At 47.9% G+C, this 19,324-nt stretch overlaps 1 protein-coding gene across 1 annotated transcript; it reads right to left on the bottom strand.

The window, feature by feature from the left end:
• Positions 1 to 6,579: 6,579 nt before the first annotated feature.
• LOC125528002 (uncharacterized) lies at positions 6,580 to 11,948 on the bottom strand. The gene is made up of 3 exons (XM_048692515.2): positions 11,794 to 11,948; positions 8,994 to 10,684; positions 6,580 to 7,088 (listed from the first exon to the last, which is right to left on the bottom strand). The coding sequence occupies exons 2-3, from the start codon at positions 10,613 to 10,615 to the stop codon at positions 6,752 to 6,754; spliced, it is 1,959 nt and encodes a 652-aa protein (XP_048548472.2). The 5' UTR covers positions 10,616 to 10,684; positions 11,794 to 11,948; the 3' UTR covers positions 6,580 to 6,751.
• Positions 11,949 to 19,324: the final 7,376 nt, after the last annotated feature.

Below are 19,324 nucleotides of genomic sequence, written 5' to 3'. Positions count from 1 at the left end.
CTGGGCTCCACTACTGATCAACTAGAACGAAACAACACAAAGGACAAGATCTTCATCGAGCTCCTCCTGAGCTTGGTTGCGTCATCTGCATGGTCTCACCGGCACCTGCAAGCTGGTTTTGGAAGTATCTGTGAGTCACGGGGACTCAACAATCTCACACCCTCACGATCAAGACTATTTAAGCTTATGGGTAAGGTAAAAGGTATGAGGTGGAGCTGCAGCAAGCGACTAGCATATATGGTGGCTAACATACGCAAATGAGTGCGAGAAGAGAAGGCAAAGCACGGTCGATAAAAGTATGATCAAGAAGTGATCCTAAAACAACCTACGTCAAGCATTACTCCAACACCGTGTTCACTTCCCGGACTCCACCGGAAAGAGACCATCACGGTTACACACGCGGTTGATGTATTTTAGTTAAGGTCAACTTCAGATTTTCTACAACCGGACATTAACAAATTCCCATCTGCCCATAACCGTGGGCACGGCTTTCGAAAGTTTAAATCCCTGCAGGGGTGTCCCAACTTAGCCCATGACAAGCTCTCACGGTCAAAGAAGGATATACCTTCTAGCGGGAAGGTCTGATCAGACTCGGAATCCCGGTTACAAGACATTTCGACAAGGTAAAACTAAACCAGCAACACCGCCCGAATGTGCCGACAAATCCCGATAGGAGCTGCACATATCTCTTTCTTAGGTCACACTCAGATTGTCCTAGGTACGGGTAGGCCATCCCAGAGTTGCCCCTAGTGGTCACCGGCAGCTGATAGGTTGGACCAACACTCAGAGGAGCACTGGCCCGGGGGGGGGGGGTAAAATAATGATGACCCTCAGGAGCGCGACTCCCAAGGGAAAAGAAAAGGCTAGGTGGCAAATGGTGAAACCAATGTTGGGCATTGCTGGAGGAGTTTTATTCAAGGCGAACTGTCAAGGGGTTCCCATTATTACCCAACCGCATAAGGAACGCAAAATCCGGGAACATAACACCGATATGACGGAAACTAGGGCGGCAAGAGTGGAAAAAAACACCAGGCATAAGGCCGAGCCTTCCACCCTTTACCAAGTATATAGATGCATTAATTAAATAAGATATATAGTGATATCCCAACAAGTAAACATGTTCCAACAAGGAACAACCACTCCATGTTCCAACAAGGAACATACTTCAATCTTCACCTGCAACTAACAACGCTATAAGAGGGGCTGAGCAACGCGGTAACATAGCCGAACAACGGTTTGCTAGGACAAGGTGGGTTAGAGGCTTGGCTTAACAATATGCGAGGCATGATAAGCAAGTGGTAGGTATCGCATCATAGGCATAGCAAAAAAGAGCGAGCAACTAGCAAGCAAAGATAAAAGTGATTTCGAGGGTATGGTCATCTTGCCTGAAATCCCGCAAGGAAGAAGAACGAGTCCATGAAGAATACAAACGGACGTAGACGAACGGGTCCTCACAAACGCGACATAACCGTAAGCAACCCGAAGAAGCAAACACCGGAAAGAAGCACACAACATAGTAAACAACCAACACATGAACATGGTATGATATGCGGTATGCGATGCATATGCATGATTTACAAAGGAATGAATGAAACTGGCCTCAACTTGGAAATCCAAGTGTGCCACTAGAAAGGTGAGATGAAATCGCTTGGAAACGATATAAAGAACGCCGGAATCGGAGTCACGGTTTGGAAATGGCAATCAATTCAAATATGGCACCGGTCTGCGATATACAGCAAGTGACCATCTAAATGCAACAAGTTAAATATGTTACAGCACTCAAACATGGCAACAAAATACATGGCAGGGATCCTCTCAAGATGCTTAACAAAAGATGAACTCTGAGCTACGGCTAATTCATCAACTAACAGGTTCAAACAAGCATGGCAAAAGTGCAATTGGTAAACAGGTTTCAGACTTAGTGAAATTAACACAAGCCTGGAATTTCAGATCAGGTAGCACACTTTGAAGCATGAAAACTATATGCTACAGATACTGAACATGGAAAAGTAAAAGCATGGCATGGAGCTACTCAAAGAGCTTAGCAAAAGTCCCTTTGTGACCTTGAGCCAAAAGGGATCAGAAAATACAATTGCAAGCATGTGAACATGGCAAAAACATAATCAGGTTACAGACTTAGAGAAAAACTGGAACATGCAAATCAGATATCAAGTAGGCATGTTTACGAGCTCGATGCACTCACTACAGAGCATATCATGACAATCTAAACATACACCCATCAAGACTACACAAAATACAAGCTAGACATGGCAAGAACAATAACATAGCATGCACGGATCAACTACAACATCCTCGGCAAAATTGCTAACAAGTAGACAATCTGCCCAGATTCACGAAATGACAAAAGTAGAGCTCGATTGACTCAAGCTAGGGTGCTCCATAATTGCAAACAAAGACATGGATGGATAGAGCACTACAAGATTAACAAGACATCCTTACTGATCATCCTCAAAAGAGGCACGGATCACTAGGAAACAACATGAACATATGGCATAATGAAATAAACAGATCAAGGACTTAGTGGAAATGCTAAGTCCCTGAAATCAGCATTGACGGATGCACCACTTTGCAAGCTTGTGCTAGTCACCACACACATCACAAAAATACATGGATTGCACCTCTGGATAGAAGGCAAAACATATAACAAAACACATGTAGAACTCATGGGCATATCATGCACACAATATTCATGGCAAAAATGTCAAATAGCTATTTGGTGTAGTAGGTCTGACAATTAACTCAAATAGCTCTCTTCCAACAGCATTTCAGGCATCGAGATGAGCTCAAATGAAAATGATGCAATGAGATGAAATGATGTGCTCTCTGAGACGAACATTTTGATATGCTATATACCCAAAACGGAGCTACGGATGCAAAGTTACGATGCGATGAACATTGCAAAATAATTAGGGTTTGGGGACGAAAAAGTCAACCTCCCGATCCAGATCCAGATCCGGATCTCGTACTGTAGCAGGTGGCGCGCAAAACGAGGATCGCCTCGAGCTTGCTGGAGATGGCGGTTGGCGTGGCCGGGGCAGCGCTGGCGGGGCGCGGCCGGCGGCGAGTGCCGCAGCGAGACGGCGGGGAGGCGCGGCGGCCGAGGGCGAGGCAGGCGGGGCGAGCTCGCCGGCGGGAGGAGGTGGGCCGGCGCCGGCGGAGGAGTAGGACGGAGGCGGCAGCCGGTGGGCGCAGCGAGGCGGCGGGGCCGTCGAGGTCGCCGGACGGCGACGGCGGTGGGCGGAGGCAGGCGCCTCGGGCGCGGGAGGTAGGCGGCGGCTGTGGGCTCGCGCGGGCCCGCGATGGGCCTGGCGGGCCGCGGCGGTGGCAGTCGCCGGGGTGCCACGTGGCGCGCCCTGATGGCTGCGGGCGGCGGCGCTGCGCAGGTCGGACGTGTCCGGCCATCCGGATTTCGTCCGGCGGCGCGAGGAGAGAGGAAAATTAGGGTTCATCCGCGAATTCGGAGGGGAAGGTGTTTATATAGGTAGAGGGAGTTAGGAGAGTCCAAATGAGGTGCAGTTTTCGGCCACGCGATCGTGATCGAACGACCGAGAGGATGGAGGAGGTATAGGTGGGTTTTGGGCCAAATTGGAAGGATGTTGGGCTGCAACACACACGAGGCCTTTTCGGTCCCTCGGTTAACCGTTGGAGTGTCAAACGAAGTCCAAATGGTACGAAACTTGACAGGCGGTCTACCGGTAGTAAACCAAGGCCACTTGGCAAGTCTCGGTCCAATCCGGAAATGTATAATCCCCACACATGAAAGAAAGGTAGAAATGACCACCGGAGGAGATAGGAGCGCCGGAATGCAAAACGGACAACGGGAAAAATGCTCGGATGCATGAGACGAACACGTATGCAAATGAAATGCACATGATGACATGATATGCAATGCATGACACGCAAGCAATGACAAGGCAACAACAGCGAATAACTGGCGGACACCTGGCACATCGGTCTTGGGGCGTTACACCCTATCCCTAACCTAGCTCTATCACTGACCTGGTACCGCATGACGTTGGAGGAGGAGTTGATGTACTGCATGTTGGAGTAGTCAGCACTGCTCTCATCCTCATACACCAGGGCGATGTGGTGAATCCGAGACAGGAGGGCGCGATCTTGAGAGGAAAGAACTAGGGTCCTAGAGCGAGAGTGAAGAGAGGGCTTCGAATCAGTTCGACACAGCCATATAGACCGACCGAGCCGGCCTCGTCCGAGTCAGTGGGCGATACACGCTGATTGGCCACGGTGTCACCTGACAGGTTGAGCCGAACGGTCAGATACACCGTCAATACACTGTTATACGTGATTTAAACCGTTTTATAACACCTTGCCCCAAACATGATACTGAAATGTGAAAAATTTGGATAGTGGTATCGATTCATGACCACGGCCCCAAATGTGGTATCAACGTGCAATTATCTCGTGCGCATATCATAATAGTGTGGCAGATCTTCCTTTGTCCATCCTCCAGGAAAAGGCCGATAGGGTTTCTGCCTCTCGTCGGCGGCACCGCCGATCTCCCACGTCTCCTGTGGCCTTAGGGCCAGGGGTGCGTGGTGGATCCCGGCCCTTGCCGTCGGGAAGGCTCTGTTTTCAGGTGCTTTTTCAAGTTTTGTTAGGGTTTGTGTCCTGTTCAAAAAGACAAGACGGTGGCGACTTCATGAAGATGGAATAAGGTTCTCCTCGCATAGCCTCCGTCCCAATGGTGTGTATAGTATCGTCGGAGGGCGTGTGGAGGTGTGTCTCCGGCGGATCTCGCGAGATTTGGTCAGTGGTTGTCTTTGATGGATCCGCTCGGATCCGGTTTTTGTTTGTCTTTGTTCATGTGTCTTCAGGTTGGATCCTTCCGATCTAAAATTCTCTTCATCGGCGGCGGTTGCTGTTCTGGGGCGTTAGTCCTATAGGATCTTAGCACAACAATTTCCCGACTGTCTACTACAACAAGTTGTGCCCGGCTCCGGCGAGTGAGCGGCGATGACGACGGCGCGCCTTCGGCTCGCTTCAGTGCGTGTAGTCGTCGCTAGGTGGTTTATGAATCTGGATGTAGTTTTTATTATTTCTGATGTTTGTTGTACTGCCATAATTAAAGATGAGCAGACCGACAGTTTTCCAAAAGAAAAAAAACATGCAATTATCTCAAAACCGGTCGTTGGTCGCACTCTTGTACGCGCTTTTGCTGGATTGGCCAGTAAGAATCGGAGAGCAGTGCTGCACTTGGATCGTGACAGATCAGAAAGGGCCAAGGATGAGTCATCTTTCCACAACCGCGCCGTCCTCGCTTAGGAAATTCAGAATTACAAGGACAGAAAACATAAACTTCAACTTAGTCCAGCTGGTCGTGATATAGTAGTAGTACGTGAAAGGTAGTTATTACGCAAATTAAAAAAAAAAGTTCGAGCTACAGCAATTTGATAGCTGAGCTCCGATAACAGAAATGAACCCGACGGCACTTGCTAGGTCCGGAATATCTTGTCTCGCTTGTGTTCTTCTCTCGACTTCTCCCTGCATGATGTTGACCTGCACAGTTAATGTACTTCGCAGAATTTGTAGTAGGTGCTGTTTGGAGTAGAGCCTCGAGCCGCCGTGCCAAAAAAGCTATCTACTCCCTCTGTCCCTAAGCAGATGACATATAAGTTCAGTCAAAAAGTCAATTCTCTCTATGTTGGACCAAATATGTATAAAAAAAGATCAACATATACAATATTGAATAAATAGATTATGAAAATATATCTAATGGTGGATATAATGGTACTGACTTGGTATTGTTTAACCTCATTTTTTGAATGTATAATACTTGACAAACTTTGACTTTTAAACTGAATGTATACGCCATCCATTTGGGGACGAAGATAGTATATCTACAATACCAAACATAAACAATACCCCCTCTATTCCATAATGTAGTGCATATAGATGTTTTGAAAAGTCAAACCTCATAATTTTTGACCAAGTTTATGGAGAAAAGCATTTACATCTATAGAATGTCAAACATACATCATTAGATTCATCATAAGATGCAGTTGCATTTTTATATACTTGGTATTGTACATATAAATAGCTTTCTATATAAATTTGATCAAAATTTGTAAAATCTGATTTTTCAAAATAATTATGCGCGCTATAATATGGGACGGAGGGAGTAGTATGAATATTTAACTCACAATGTATCCGATGATATACATTTGGTATTCTAAATATAAATAATTCTCTCATTAAACACGGTTGAATTTTACAAAATTTGAAATAGAGGAAGTATCCAGTTACGTGATCACCTAAACTAAACATGCACCGGTAACCTGTTTAATACTCTCTCTGTTTCCATAATCTAGTGTGTATAAATATGAAACTACATGCTATGATGAATGAAACTACATGTTATGATGAATCTAAGGACATAAATTTGGCATTCTAGATGTAAATATTTTTATCCACAAACTTGGTCAAAGTTCATGAAGTTTGACTTTTCAAAAAAAATACACTACATTACACCCTCTCCGTAAAGAAATATGTGGCATGCAATATAATAGTTTAACTCATATGTGATACTGAAGTCCGATATTCTCAGCCAAATCAAAGCATCCAAACTTGTATAAAATTCATCAAATCCCAACGGGGAAGGAAACAGACATTGTCATCATCTACCAGAGAGATGATGAAGAACACTCGGCCACTCATGTCACCGTTCAGCTCCCCTGTGCATGCAGAGACACAACCGATCGAACCAAGCCAACTAGTACAAGAAGTTTTCCATTTCCACGTCTGGGGCATCTTGAGGGCCGGGCTGGTGAATGCCGTCGGCCACCTCCAGCCGGCGGTGCGCCCTGTCTGCGGGGAGAACGGGCGGCAGCCTGTTCATGACGAGGGCCTCCACCGCCGCCGCCTCCTCCTCCTGCAGGAGCGGGGGCGGCGCCGGCACGTTCAGCTCGACGTGGTGGGCCTGGTGGTGGTGCGCGAAGGCGAACGCGAGCCCGGCGTCGTGGCACCGGCATGGCTCCAGCAGGCCTGCCTCTCCCGGCTGCCCCCTGCTCATGGGGCGCCCGCACTGGTAGCAGAAGACGAAGCCGCACCTTCAGCACAAAAGAGTTCAGTCAGTATGGCGTTCGAAAAAGTACATAGTACTTCTAGGCGTACTCTTGAAAAAAAAAAGTATGGCGTTCGAAATGCAAAATATATAGGAATTAAAAAAAAAGATAGTATCACATCGAAAGGCAGTGTGATGTATGTGCACTGGCAGATTCAGATACACACATCAGCAAACGGTGCAGCATGGGAGTGATAGAACATCAAACCTTACATATATATCTCTATATAATGCGTGCAGACAGTTTTTTTTTTACTTTAGATGTTGATGAGATTACAAAATTGTATTTGAAGGAAAATTATCGTTTATATGTATGTATCATGAGTTTTGTGAAGAAGAAAAACATCGTTTATATGTTGATCACTGGAGGTTGTCTTAGGCCTTGTATAATGGGAGATGCTTAGGAAAGTGCTTAGAAAAATAAACCGAATTTTTTTGAAGCACCGGTGCCTATTTTTATAGGAGAGACGCTTAATTAAGTGTCTACCCTGTACAAATAAACACCGGTGCTTAAGGAAATCCTGATTTATTTCTCTAAGCATCTCTCCTAAACACCTCTCATTGTACAAGGCCTTAGAAGCTTAAAATGGCATGTGTTGGTGACCGTTTTCAACTTGTAACCAATCAAGCTGGCTACAATTAGTTGAGTTAACCGGCCCAAACAATATATATCACAGCTTATTGAAAAACAAAATCATACTGGATTCTTTTTCATTTTGCAATAACAACATCAGATTCTAGTGATGTCCTTAAGGCATCTTCAAGACGGACCCGCAAACCCCCTGCAAGCGTCCGGACCACGTTGTTCGGACACAGTTTGTCATCCAACGTGATTTTGTATCGGTCCGCCCGACAGTCCGAATCACGCTTTTCCGATAGATTGGAGACAAACATGAGGAGCTTTGTAGGAGTCTGGACATCCACATGACAAACCAAAAGCCACCACATGTCCGCTCTCCATCCAGATGGTGAATATCCGCGGCTAATCTTTTTCCTTTAGCGGAAACTATTATTAATCATACAAGTGTTTGGCAGAAGGTGTGCATGTGAACGAAAGGTGTTTGATGGAAGATGTATATTAGTAAGCTTAAATTGATTATTTTACTAACACACAATTGAACAGAAGGTAATTTGGCAGAAGGTGTGCATGTGAACGGAAGGTGTATATTAGTGAGCTTAATTGATTGTTTTACTAACACACAATTGAACGGAAGGTATTTTGGCGGACGGTGTGCATATGAACGGAAGGTGTTTCGCGGAAGGTGTGCATTAGTGAGCTTAATTGATTGTTTTACTAACACCCAATTGAACGGAAGATGTTTGGCGGAAGCAACAAGTTTTGTGAAAGGTGTTTTATTTTACCAACACAAGCAACACGAAGAACGTTTGAGATTTGGCGGAAGCTGTTTTATTTTACTAACACATAATTTTTTCAAATGGATGCAAGTACGGTTCGATGGCCGGCTTCTGTATTAGTGTTTGTTCAGACACTAGTTACTATATCAATTTTCAAACAAATATTAAGAAAATTTATGGGTCGTCGTTGAAGATGCTCTCAACATGCCAAAAAACATTGCCGCGCAAGACGGCAGCAAACCAAGTGTACCAAATCATTTTGAGGTTTGATATTCCCTAGTCATCCGAATCCGACGATACTTTATAAAAATGTTTTACGTTTGAATACGAAATATATGCACGATAAAGTACTTTGAAGTAAGTGTTGGTAGTAGGTTTTACTACACTAGATGATGTGAAACATGAAGATGACAATGATAATTCCCCCCTGATAAATACAGCTAAGTACTAGAAAACTTGATATATGAAATAAATTCAGAGGACAGGAAATGAACAGAGCATAACGAATCAATTGAGATGAGACTGGGAGTAATACCTGCATGTCATTCGATTGCATCCGTAGCTCCTCTCGACGATCATCCTGCAGCTCGGGCACTGTTTCCACTGGCGCTCCTGCGCGAGCCTCCTCACGAGGGCGGCGTCGGGGCCCTTGGCGCAGTCGTGCTCGCCGGCCGCCCCGCCCGGGCTCCACTCCATGCCGCAGGTGGCGCACAGCAGGTGCTTGCACGCCGGGCACGGCGCCATGGCCGGCTCCGCCCCGCCGCTCGTCTCCAGGATGACCCCGCACCGCCGGTTCGGGCAGTACGCGCGCCGGTCGGCCGGGAGCGCGCGCTCCGTGAGCCGCGCGCCCCAGTCGCCGAACGCGCCGTAGTCGATCGCCTTCTTGCACTTCTCCGGGTGGAGGACGGCGTTCTCCTTGCCCTTGCACGCCGCGTCGGGGCACGGGATGGGCAGCTCGCTCGCCCGGATCCTGCCCTCCACGTAGGTGGTCATGCACGTCGCGCAGAACTTGTGCTTGCAGGGGAGCCCGTGGAAGAGGTCGAAGACGGGGAGGGTGTCCATGCAGATGCCGCAGTCGAACGTGGGGACCTCGTCGTCGGCCAGCGGGGGCACCTTCGTCGTCGACGGGCCGGGCGCGTCGGGCTCGAGGTCGGACGGGCTGACGCCCCACCTCTGGCAGAACTTGGGCAGGGAGAACCCGCCCTCTTCTTCTTCTCCGCCGCCGGCCGCGACGGCGGGCTTGCAGGGTTCATCAGATCTTGGGAGGCACAGCTGCAATGATTCGAGCAATCGCTGCTTCTCCGCCAGCTCCAGCTTGTCAGCATCGTCGAGGACGATGGCCTCGTACCAGCCGTTGTCGTGCCCTTCTTGCATTGCGGGGAACATGACCGATGAGGCGGCGTCGGCGAGGAGGACCCGTCTTTTCACGGAAACGGGGTCGTCGAAAGGGCCGATCGGTCTTGCCCGCGGGGCGACGGCGCAGAGAGCGCCGCATCTTCTTGTCGATGGGACGAAGCCGACGGGCGGGGTCACGCTTGGCACAGTAGCGGGTACCCCGTGTCCGGGGACTTGCTGGCTTGACGAGGAGCCGCCGGCGTCTTGAGAGAGGATGGTCTGTCTCGCCGGAGATGCGGCGGCGCCGGCAGTGCTCGGGCCTGGCAGACTTTCCAGACACTCGAGGGGTTCCGGGATTCTCGAATTGCCGAGGAAGACGGTTCCGCTCTCCACCTCATGGATGCTCTCGAAGGTCCCGCTCTGGCTCTCCAAGAAGGTGTCCGCGGTGGCCCTGGCGCCGAAGCCGACGCCGGCCTTGGAGGAGGCGGGGTAGTCGCCGGGCGGCTGTTCCAGGTCCAGGTCACGCAGCTCCCACTCCTCCGCCTCCACGAGGTCCTGCATGTGCAGCGCGTGCGCCATCTCCTCGTCGGCGGCCATGGCGGCCTGCCGTTCCGCCTCCACCGCCGCCGCCGTGTCCGCGTCGAGGACGACGGGGCCCGCGGGGACGTCGAGGCCCTCCAGATACGCCTCCTCGGCCTCCTCCTCATCATCCATGTACACGTCGTAGATGGGAGCCCCGGCGGCGCCAGGGCTGGCGACGGGCGCCTCTGGTTCCCCCGGCTCGAGCCGGTGATACTCCGCGGGCTGGGATTCTTTCTCCATTGCACCTCACGGGTAGATCTCGTAGGCGCTCCACGAGAGAAGAGATTTGTTTGGGCGCTGCGTCATGACCTGCACAGTTGGAAAGGGGGGACGCGCATATAAGGGAAGGTTTCTTGGGCGCCGAGAGTCCTGCTCTTTTTTTCTTGGCCGTCGAGTTCGGTTCGTGAACGGATAGAGTACAAATTAACCGACCGAACGCGGTGTAATCCGAGACTTTTCTCGCCGGCCGTGTTTCCAAATATACGGATCTATCGCTATCTTTGCTTTCCCAAAAACAAATGCAAATGGAGTACGGGGAAATCAACATGTCGATTAATACATTAATTGTTTTCAAAAAAAATTAATACATTAATTACACTCGAATTTAAGATTTTTTTTGAAGAGATATATGAAGAATTAATGAAAGCGGAAAGGTGTCAAATCTAACCGATTCTGCCGGAAACTCTTGGGGGCGCGCACCTGCACAGCCCAACCCAGCCGCACGATTATTTCGGGATCTGCAAAGTCGTTGATTCCGTGTGCATTTTCTAAGATCTAGTTCTGAATCTTACTGATTCAGTTTTTAAGCTTAAAGATTGTGAGTCACTCCTATTAAGTTTTGACAGTTAAAACTTACCAAATATATTCACGGGCAACACGAATCTGAAAACAAAACTTAATTTAAACTTTTGGTTGGAAAGATACGAAAGTTTTAAGTTCGAAAATCATCAGAAAAAACATGCGCGAGGGGCTCAATGCCCCCGCATCTGCATGCCACAAATCCTTTCCCCCAATTCTACTTTGTTTCCAATTATGAACTAACCTTTTTCAACCCTAAAGAAAAAGGAGAAATATATTTTCAACCACAATATCAACAACTTAAACACCAAAACACCCTCATCCTCACAAACCTCCCTCTCACAAATGCCGCCACCACACCCTTGCCGGCCACCGCGTCGTTGTGACATCGCTTCCATGTAGTGCATGGTCCAGTATCTTACCTCACTTACTAAGCAAACACCATGTTATCGCAGCAAACGCACCGTCGCCGCAAAAATATATGACCAAACATCTATTGTGTTCATAGATCTAAACCTCATCCAAAATACTAATAAAAACATATACACAGATTAGATATAATATATTACATCAAATCTATCACTATTAGATTATAAAACAGGCAAAATTCGGAATAGTACCGATTGAAGATGGAGCTCCAAGATTAGGGTAGCCTGGAGTTGGGAGAATGATTGGAGGGGTCGATGCGGCGAAACATTTTACAAGCTATGGCGATTTTTGTGACTATGGGAGACGAGACGACGGAGATAAAAGGTGGATGGTTGTCATATCTAGGTACTAGACTAGAAGCGGTGTAAAATAAGGTGGATGGTGTAGGACTATATATATAGGGGAAGCTAGGGTTTATTTTGATCTTAAGTGGACCTTGTAAATAGGCTTAATCGCAACAATTCTTAAGTGGGCCTTTTGATAGGCCCAATCATAAGAACTATGACAAACAGAGAGAAAAATGTGCTCGGTCTAAACGAGTACAAAAACAGGCTTAACCCAAATCATGTGTAGATGCGTTTGACACTAAATGGGCTAGACCGACAAGTTGGGCACAACTCAAAATGGGTTGTAGTTATTGGATGTATTTGTCCAAAAATGGATCGAGCCGACATCATGTTGAAGGCATACCATTGTAGTAGGACCTGACCCGTATGTTGTGGCCAGAACAAATTGTCATAATATATTACACCTAAAGTCCCACGTGCCACACACCATTCAGACCAAAGCAGGAGAAGAGTTCATGGTGATTTTGGTACATTACAACAATGTGTCATCTAGATTTCTTCACTGAGTTTTCCGCCAAAACACCAAAAGTTGAAGCTAATGACCTCATCTTGTGAAGCTTGTATTTTTCTTGCAAAATACATATATCTTTTTTTAATGAAAGTTGGACTATCTATGATGACAATATGTTGTCTGAGTTGCTAAATGTCATGTAGTGATATAAAGGTCCATGTTGGACCGAGTTCTATGGAATATGAAGGAAATATGCCCTGGAGGCAATAATAAAGTTGTTATTTATATTTCCTTATATCATGATAAATGTTTATTATTCATGCTAGAATTGTATTAAGCGGAAACTTGATACATGTGAATACATAGACAAAACACCGTGTCCCTAGTAAGCCTCTACTAGACTAGCTCGTCAATAAAAATGGTTAAGTTTCCTAACCATAGACATGTGTTGTCATCTGATGAAAGGGATCACATCATTAGGAGAATGATGTGATGGACAAGACCCATCCGTTAGCTTAGCATATTGATCGTTTAGCTTTATTGCTATTTCTTTCTTCATGTCAAATACATATTCTTTCGACTATGAGATTATGCAACTCCTGGATACCGGAGGAATACCTTGTGTGCTATGAAACGTCACAACGTAAATGGGTGATTATAAAGATGCTCTACAGGTATCTCCGAAGGTATTTGTTGGGTTGGCATAGATCGAGATTAGGATTTGTCACTCCGAGTATCGGAGAGGTATCTCTGGGCCCTCTCGGTAATACACATCATGGTAAGTCTTGCAAACAATGTGACTAATGAGTTAGTTACAGGATGATGTATTATAGAACGAGTAAAGAGACTTGTCGGTAATGAGATTGAACTAGGTATGAAGATACCGACGATCGAATCTCGGGCAAGTAACATACCGATGACAAAGGGAATAACGTATGTTGTCATTACGGTACGACCGATAAAGATCTTTGTAGAATATGTGGGAACCAATATGAGCATCCAGGTTCCGCTGTTGGTTATTGACCAGAGAGGTGTCTCGGTCATGTCTACATAGTCCCTGAACTCGTAGGATCCGCACGCTTAACGTTCAATGATGATTTTGTATTATATGAGTTATGTGATTTGGTGACCGAATGTTGTTCGAAGTCCGGGATGAGATCACAGACATGAAGAGGAGTCTCAAAATGGTTGAGAGGTAAAGATTCATATATTTGACGATGATATTCGGACACCGAAAGTGTTCTGGGGGTACCGGGTACATACCGGGTCACCGCAAGGGGTTCCGGGCATCCCCCTGGCACCTACATGGGCCTAATGGGCCAAGAAGGGGATGATACGTCTCCAACGTATCTATAATTGTTTATTGCTCCATGCTATATTATCTACTGTTTTGGACATTATTGGGCTTTATTACCACTTTTATATTATTTTTGGGACTAACCTATTAACCGGAGGCCCAGCCCAGAATTGCTGTTTTTTTACCTGTTTTAGGGTTTCAAAGAAAAGGAATATCAAACGGATTCCAAATGGAATGAAACCTTCGGGAACGTGATTTTCTCAACGAACAAGACCCAGGAGACTTGGACCCTATGTCAGGACACAAAAGAGGAGGCCATGAGGTAGGGGGCGCGCCTACCCCCCAGGCGCGCCCTCCACCCTCGTGGGCCCCCTGTTGCTCCACCGATGTACTCCTTCCTCCTATATATACCTACGTACCCCCAAACGACCAGACACGGAGCCAAAACCCTAATTCCACCCCGCAACTTTCTCTATCCACGAGATCCCATCTTGGGGCCTGTTCCGGAGCTCCGCAGGAGGGGGCATCGATCACGGAGGGCTTCTACATCAACACCATAGCCTCTCCGATGAAGTGTGAGTAGTTCACCTCAGACCTACGGGTCCATAGTTATTACCTAGATATTCTCATAACTATGCCCAATTCTGTCAATTTCTCAACAGTAATTTGTTCACCCACCGTAGAATACTTATGCTCTCGAGAGAAGCCACTAGTGAAACCTATGGCCCCCGGGTCTATCTTCATCATATTAATCTCCTACTACTTAGTTATTTCCTTTGCTTTTTTACTTTGCCTTTATTTTACTTTGCATCTTTATCACAAAAATACCAAAAAAATTATCTTTATCATATCTATCAGATCTCACTCTCGTAAGTGGCTGTCTAGGGATTGACAACCCCTATTCGCGTTGGTTGCGAGGATTTATTTGTTTTGTGCAGGTACAAGGGACTCGCGCGTAGCCTCCTACTGGATTGATACCTTGGTTCTCAAAAACCGAGGGAAATACTTACGCTACTTTGCTGCATCATCCCTTCCTCTTCGTGGAAAACCAACGCAGTGCTCAAGAGGTAGCAAGAAGGATTTCTGGCGCCGTTGCCGGGGAGGTCTACACAAAAGTCAACATAGCAAGTACCCATCACATACCCTTATCTCCCGCATTACATTATTTGCCATTTGCCTCTCGTTTTCCTCTCCCCCACTTCACCCTTGCCGTTTTATTCGCCCTCTCTCTCTCTATCCTCCCTCTCTTTCTCTATTTGCCTCTTTTTGCCCATTTGCCTTTTGTTTGCTTGTGTGTTAGTTTGCTTGCTTGCCACGATGGCTCAAGATAATACTAAATTATGTGACTTCACCAATACCAACAACAATGATTTTATTAGCACTCCGATTGCTCCTCTTACTGATGCTGAATCTTGTGAAATTAATACTGCTTTGCTGAATCTTGTCATGAAAGATCCGTTTCCCGGCCTCCCTAGTGAAGATGCCGCTACCCATGTGTCGGTGTCAAAACCGGCGGATCTCGGGTAGGGGGTCCCGAATTGTGCGTCTAGGCCGGATGGTAACAGGAGGCAGGGAGCACAATGTTTTACCCAGGTTCGGGCCCTCTCGATGGAGGTAAAACCCTACGTCCTGCTTGATTAATATTGATGATATGGGTAGTACAAGAGTAGATCTACCACGAGATCAGAGAGGCTAAACCCTAGAAGCTAGCCTATGGTATGATTGTATGCTATGGTTGTTGTCCTATGGACTAAAACCCTTCGGTTTATATAGACACCAGAGAGGGTTAGGGTTACACAAGGTCGGTTACAAAGGAGGAGATATCCATATCCGTATTGCCTAGCTTGCCTTCCACGCCAAGTAGAGTCCCACCCGGACACGAGACGAAGTCTTCAATCTTGTATCTTCATAGTCTAACAGTCCGGCTGTCCGGAGACCCCATAATCCAGGACTCCCTCAGTAGCCCCCGAACCAGGATTCAATGACGATGAGTCCGGCGTGCAGTATTGTCTTCGGCATTGCAAGGCAGGTTCCTCTCCAAATTCTGTGTACCTATTGAAATAATGTCCGGTTTCTTGTGAATGTTGCACTCCTTGGCTTCCACGCCCAATAATGGCCACTTTCCACGCGTCGAGCAAAGGTGAAGAGACAGGGTGTTTTCACATTTACCCCCCTAGCTGTGTGAATGAGCTGCCTATTTAAAAGACGAGGATTCAGATCCAAATCACACCATCCTCCCTTAGAGAGCCTTCATCGGAGTGTACCCAACATAGATCCATTCCAAGTCCGGAGATTGGGAGAGATGTTCTGTCCCGCATAGAAAATTAGTGATGCTTCAATCCAAGGGATTTCCCCCCCAGCGTGCATGGTCCCGGTTCGAGCCGGGCTTGCCACCTACAATGGCAGAGAGCAAGCGGAGAGCCTTCCCAATCCCTCCAAAGGAGAGTGGGTATGCCTTGTCCCTTGTTTGGTAAGAGGGCTTGGATTCCCAATTCATCCGTTTCTCCAGGGGCTTCTGGAGTTCTATGGCCTCCAGTTGCACAACCTTACGCCTGCCTCCATGCTGCATATCGCGGGATTCGTAGCCCTTCGCGAGTTGTACTTGGGTTGTGAGGCTCATTTCGCTCTGTGGAAGAAGCTGTTCTGCCTTGTGCCCCGTTCTCAAAAGGGGTCAATATATCAAGTGGACGGAGCCGAAGTGTGGCGTATTGCCGGGACCGGATACCTGTCCGGAACCCCAAAGAAGACGTCCGAAGACTGGCCTTTAGAATGGTTTTATATAGAAGACGTCCCCCTGCCGGACCCTATTCGGATCGGCCTTCCTGAGTTCCACAACGCCCCTTTGAAGAAGCGCCGGAGCTGGCGTCCGCGGAGCCCCCTGGAGGAAGATGACGGGGACGTTCTTTACCTGATGAGCCGAATAAGTTTTTTAGCTCGATCTGGATTGACCATGATCGAGGTCATGGCCATATGTATCATGCGGGGGGTGCAGCCGCTTCAGTATAGAGGCCACCCCATGTGGGATTTCAACGGGGAGGATGATGCCACCCGCTACGGCCGTAAAGGGCCAGGGTCGGTTGATGATCTAACAAAGATCTTATCCACTCTGTACAAGGGAGAAGAGGAGGAATTCCTTCGTGTCAACCCGCCGGGCGGATTTTCTATGTACAATCCTCCGAGCTGGGTAAGCGGAGACTTTTTCTCACCCATCCGTTTCATATTTCCGCAGTTAAGTACTCAGTCTAGCGATTTCTATGTAGGAACTGCACCAGGCTGTAAGGGAGATAAACAACCCCCCTCCACAACCCGAGGACCCTGGACGGTCCCTCGACCCGGCCTCCGAAGAGGATCCGGACATATCTGTGGAGCTGATCGATGGGGTGTTTTACCAATCGAGCAATGATAATGCTTTGGTGGCCATTACGGCCGATTACCCTGGGCTGGTTCCAGCCTCACAGGTGACTGAGACCGAAGTCCCAGCACTTCAAAAAGGAATCCGTCCTTGCGTGTTTTTGATCGCCGTATAACAGCCGTGTTTTGTAGGGGAGGTCCTCGAGGCAGAAGGCCGAGCCTGTGGCGACCGACCAACAAGGTGCCGCGAGGCCAAGCAGGCTAAAAAGACCTGCAATCTGGATTGAGACACCGGCGCAGAGGTACGGCGCACCATCTTTATTGCAAGACATGATTCTCAGAGGCACATTAACGCCCATGCCTTCTTTTCAGGAAAAGAGCACTCGCCGGACTATACCGGGAGAGGCTACCAATCGCGCCTCCACAAGCCAGGCTCCAAGGCCGGATTTGGAGGCGGGAACGAGTACGAGGCATGCGCCGGGTGCTCCTCCGACAGAGGATGCGGATAAACTGTCCGCCACCCATTCTGAGGTGGAAAGTGCCATGAACCACAGGCGTCGCCGGACTGTTCTACGTGGCGCTTGTTTCTCCAAAGAGGCATTGAATGCCTTCAACTCGGGAGACGCGCACCTCCGTGCCGCTCAAAATGGTCTAGCGAGAGCCACGGAGCAGTATGTAAAAGACATACGGGTGAGAAAATTTGGTGATTATATATACCAGTAGCCCCTGAGACTTGAAACAGTTAGGATAACTGATTTAAGGATCATTTGTTATGCAGGTTCTTACAAAAAAGAATACTCAACTGTCCTAGGAGCTGGAAGAGTGCAGAGCCCAACTTCAGGCCGCACTGGCCGTAGCAAGGGAGCCCAAAGAGACCCCCCTCTGGTAACATATCCTTTCAAATGAAAAGTATCATATAGAATGCGGCGTGTATGCAGATCTGACGATAAGAATGCAGATGACACTGGAATGAATCCGGATAAGCAACAGCTCCAACGCCAGCTAAAGGCCGATGAGAGCGTGCTGACGAGGGTGAGGCAGGAGAAAAATGATCTCCAAGATGCCAACACCAAGCTGGGCGTGGAACTACGAGATGTTCATGCCCAGCTGTCGGACTCTGTTAAGGAAAATCGGCGGCTTCGACGCGGCATATTTAGTAAGTGCTTGAATGAACTTTGAAAAAGAGTTCGGCGAGGACTGGCTGACAGAGTTATGTCTGTAGGTATGCTAACAGGTCGTCCTGCCGAAGAAATGCCCGGTTCAACGGATGACCTTCTTCCCGAGCTCTCACAGCTGCACGAACGAGTTCGACAGGTGATGCAAGGCGTCGCCCAGGCCTTGTGGCCATCCGTCTCCATACCCGAAGGCCTTGGAGAGCTTGCAGAAAAGCTAAAGGGAGCGCGGTGGTATTTCCAATTATGGAAGATATCGGCCTGCCGTCAGGGCGCCAGGGAAGCCTGGGCAATGGTGAAGACATGGTACACGAAGGCTGACCCGAACCATATGGCCGAAGTCGGACCTGTGGGGCCCGATGGGAAGGAGATCCCTGTGAGCTTAGTATACGGCCAAGTAGAATTGGCCGCAAAGTATTCCTAACAGGACTGTAAACTAGACAACCTGTTGGATGGTATTGAAGAGGAATTCAACCAGTCGAATTGACTATGTAATATTAAAGTGACATGTATAATGCCTTCTAGCCGGATTGTAGATTATTTGTCGTGGCGGACCTTTTCGCTTCAACCTCGGGACCCGACAGTCCGGAGTGTATCTGAATACCCTCTCAGTTATGTAAGAACCGGGGCATGCATGGAGACCAGGCGTAGGGGTCATTAGTGCTTTATCAGACAAGTGCCCAACTAGTTATGTTATATTACATGGGTAGTAAGAAACATCTTCCAGGGAGAATAGTTCCGTTAAGGGTTCCTTTCCCTGGGTAAGCATGCCCTAAAGTGCATGTTCGGATTGCGACAAGAAGCGCAGAAAAAGCATCTGGGGGCGGATATGGATAATAAATAAAAGGCATCTTTTGTTCACCAACCGAATATTCCCTTAAGAACACTAGCTTTCGGCTTCACCCAGTCCCAGGTACACGTCCGGCTGACCCGGAGGTAACAATCGCAGAGGTGCTCCCCTTATGCCCTAGCCGAATTAACGAGAACATAGGGCATAAATACAAGAGCCAGGCAACCCAGCTTGGCCAAAACTTAAGTCATATCGATGCATATAATGGTGAAAAAAGGTACATGCGGAAGTATGACACATGTGTTGGGCGTGAG

The sequence above is a fragment of the Triticum urartu genome, chromosome 5A (genome assembly GCF_056163025.1).
Source record: "Triticum urartu cultivar PI428250 chromosome 5A, HENAU_Tu73, whole genome shotgun sequence".
Classification (NCBI taxonomy): domain Eukaryota; kingdom Viridiplantae; phylum Streptophyta; class Magnoliopsida; order Poales; family Poaceae; genus Triticum; species Triticum urartu.
This window is presented reverse-complemented; position numbering and strand designations above follow the sequence as displayed.

Excerpts from the sequence above, each read along its gene's own strand:
- LOC125528002 (XM_048692515.2), bottom strand. The coding sequence starts at position 10,615 with ATGGAGAAAGAATCCCAGCCCGCGGAGTATCACCGGCTCGAGCCGGGG. Across the intron at positions 7,089-8,993 it reads TGCAATCGAATGACATGCAG|GTGCGGCTTCGTCTTCTGCT; the intron begins GTATTACTCCCA and ends TTTGTGCTGAAG.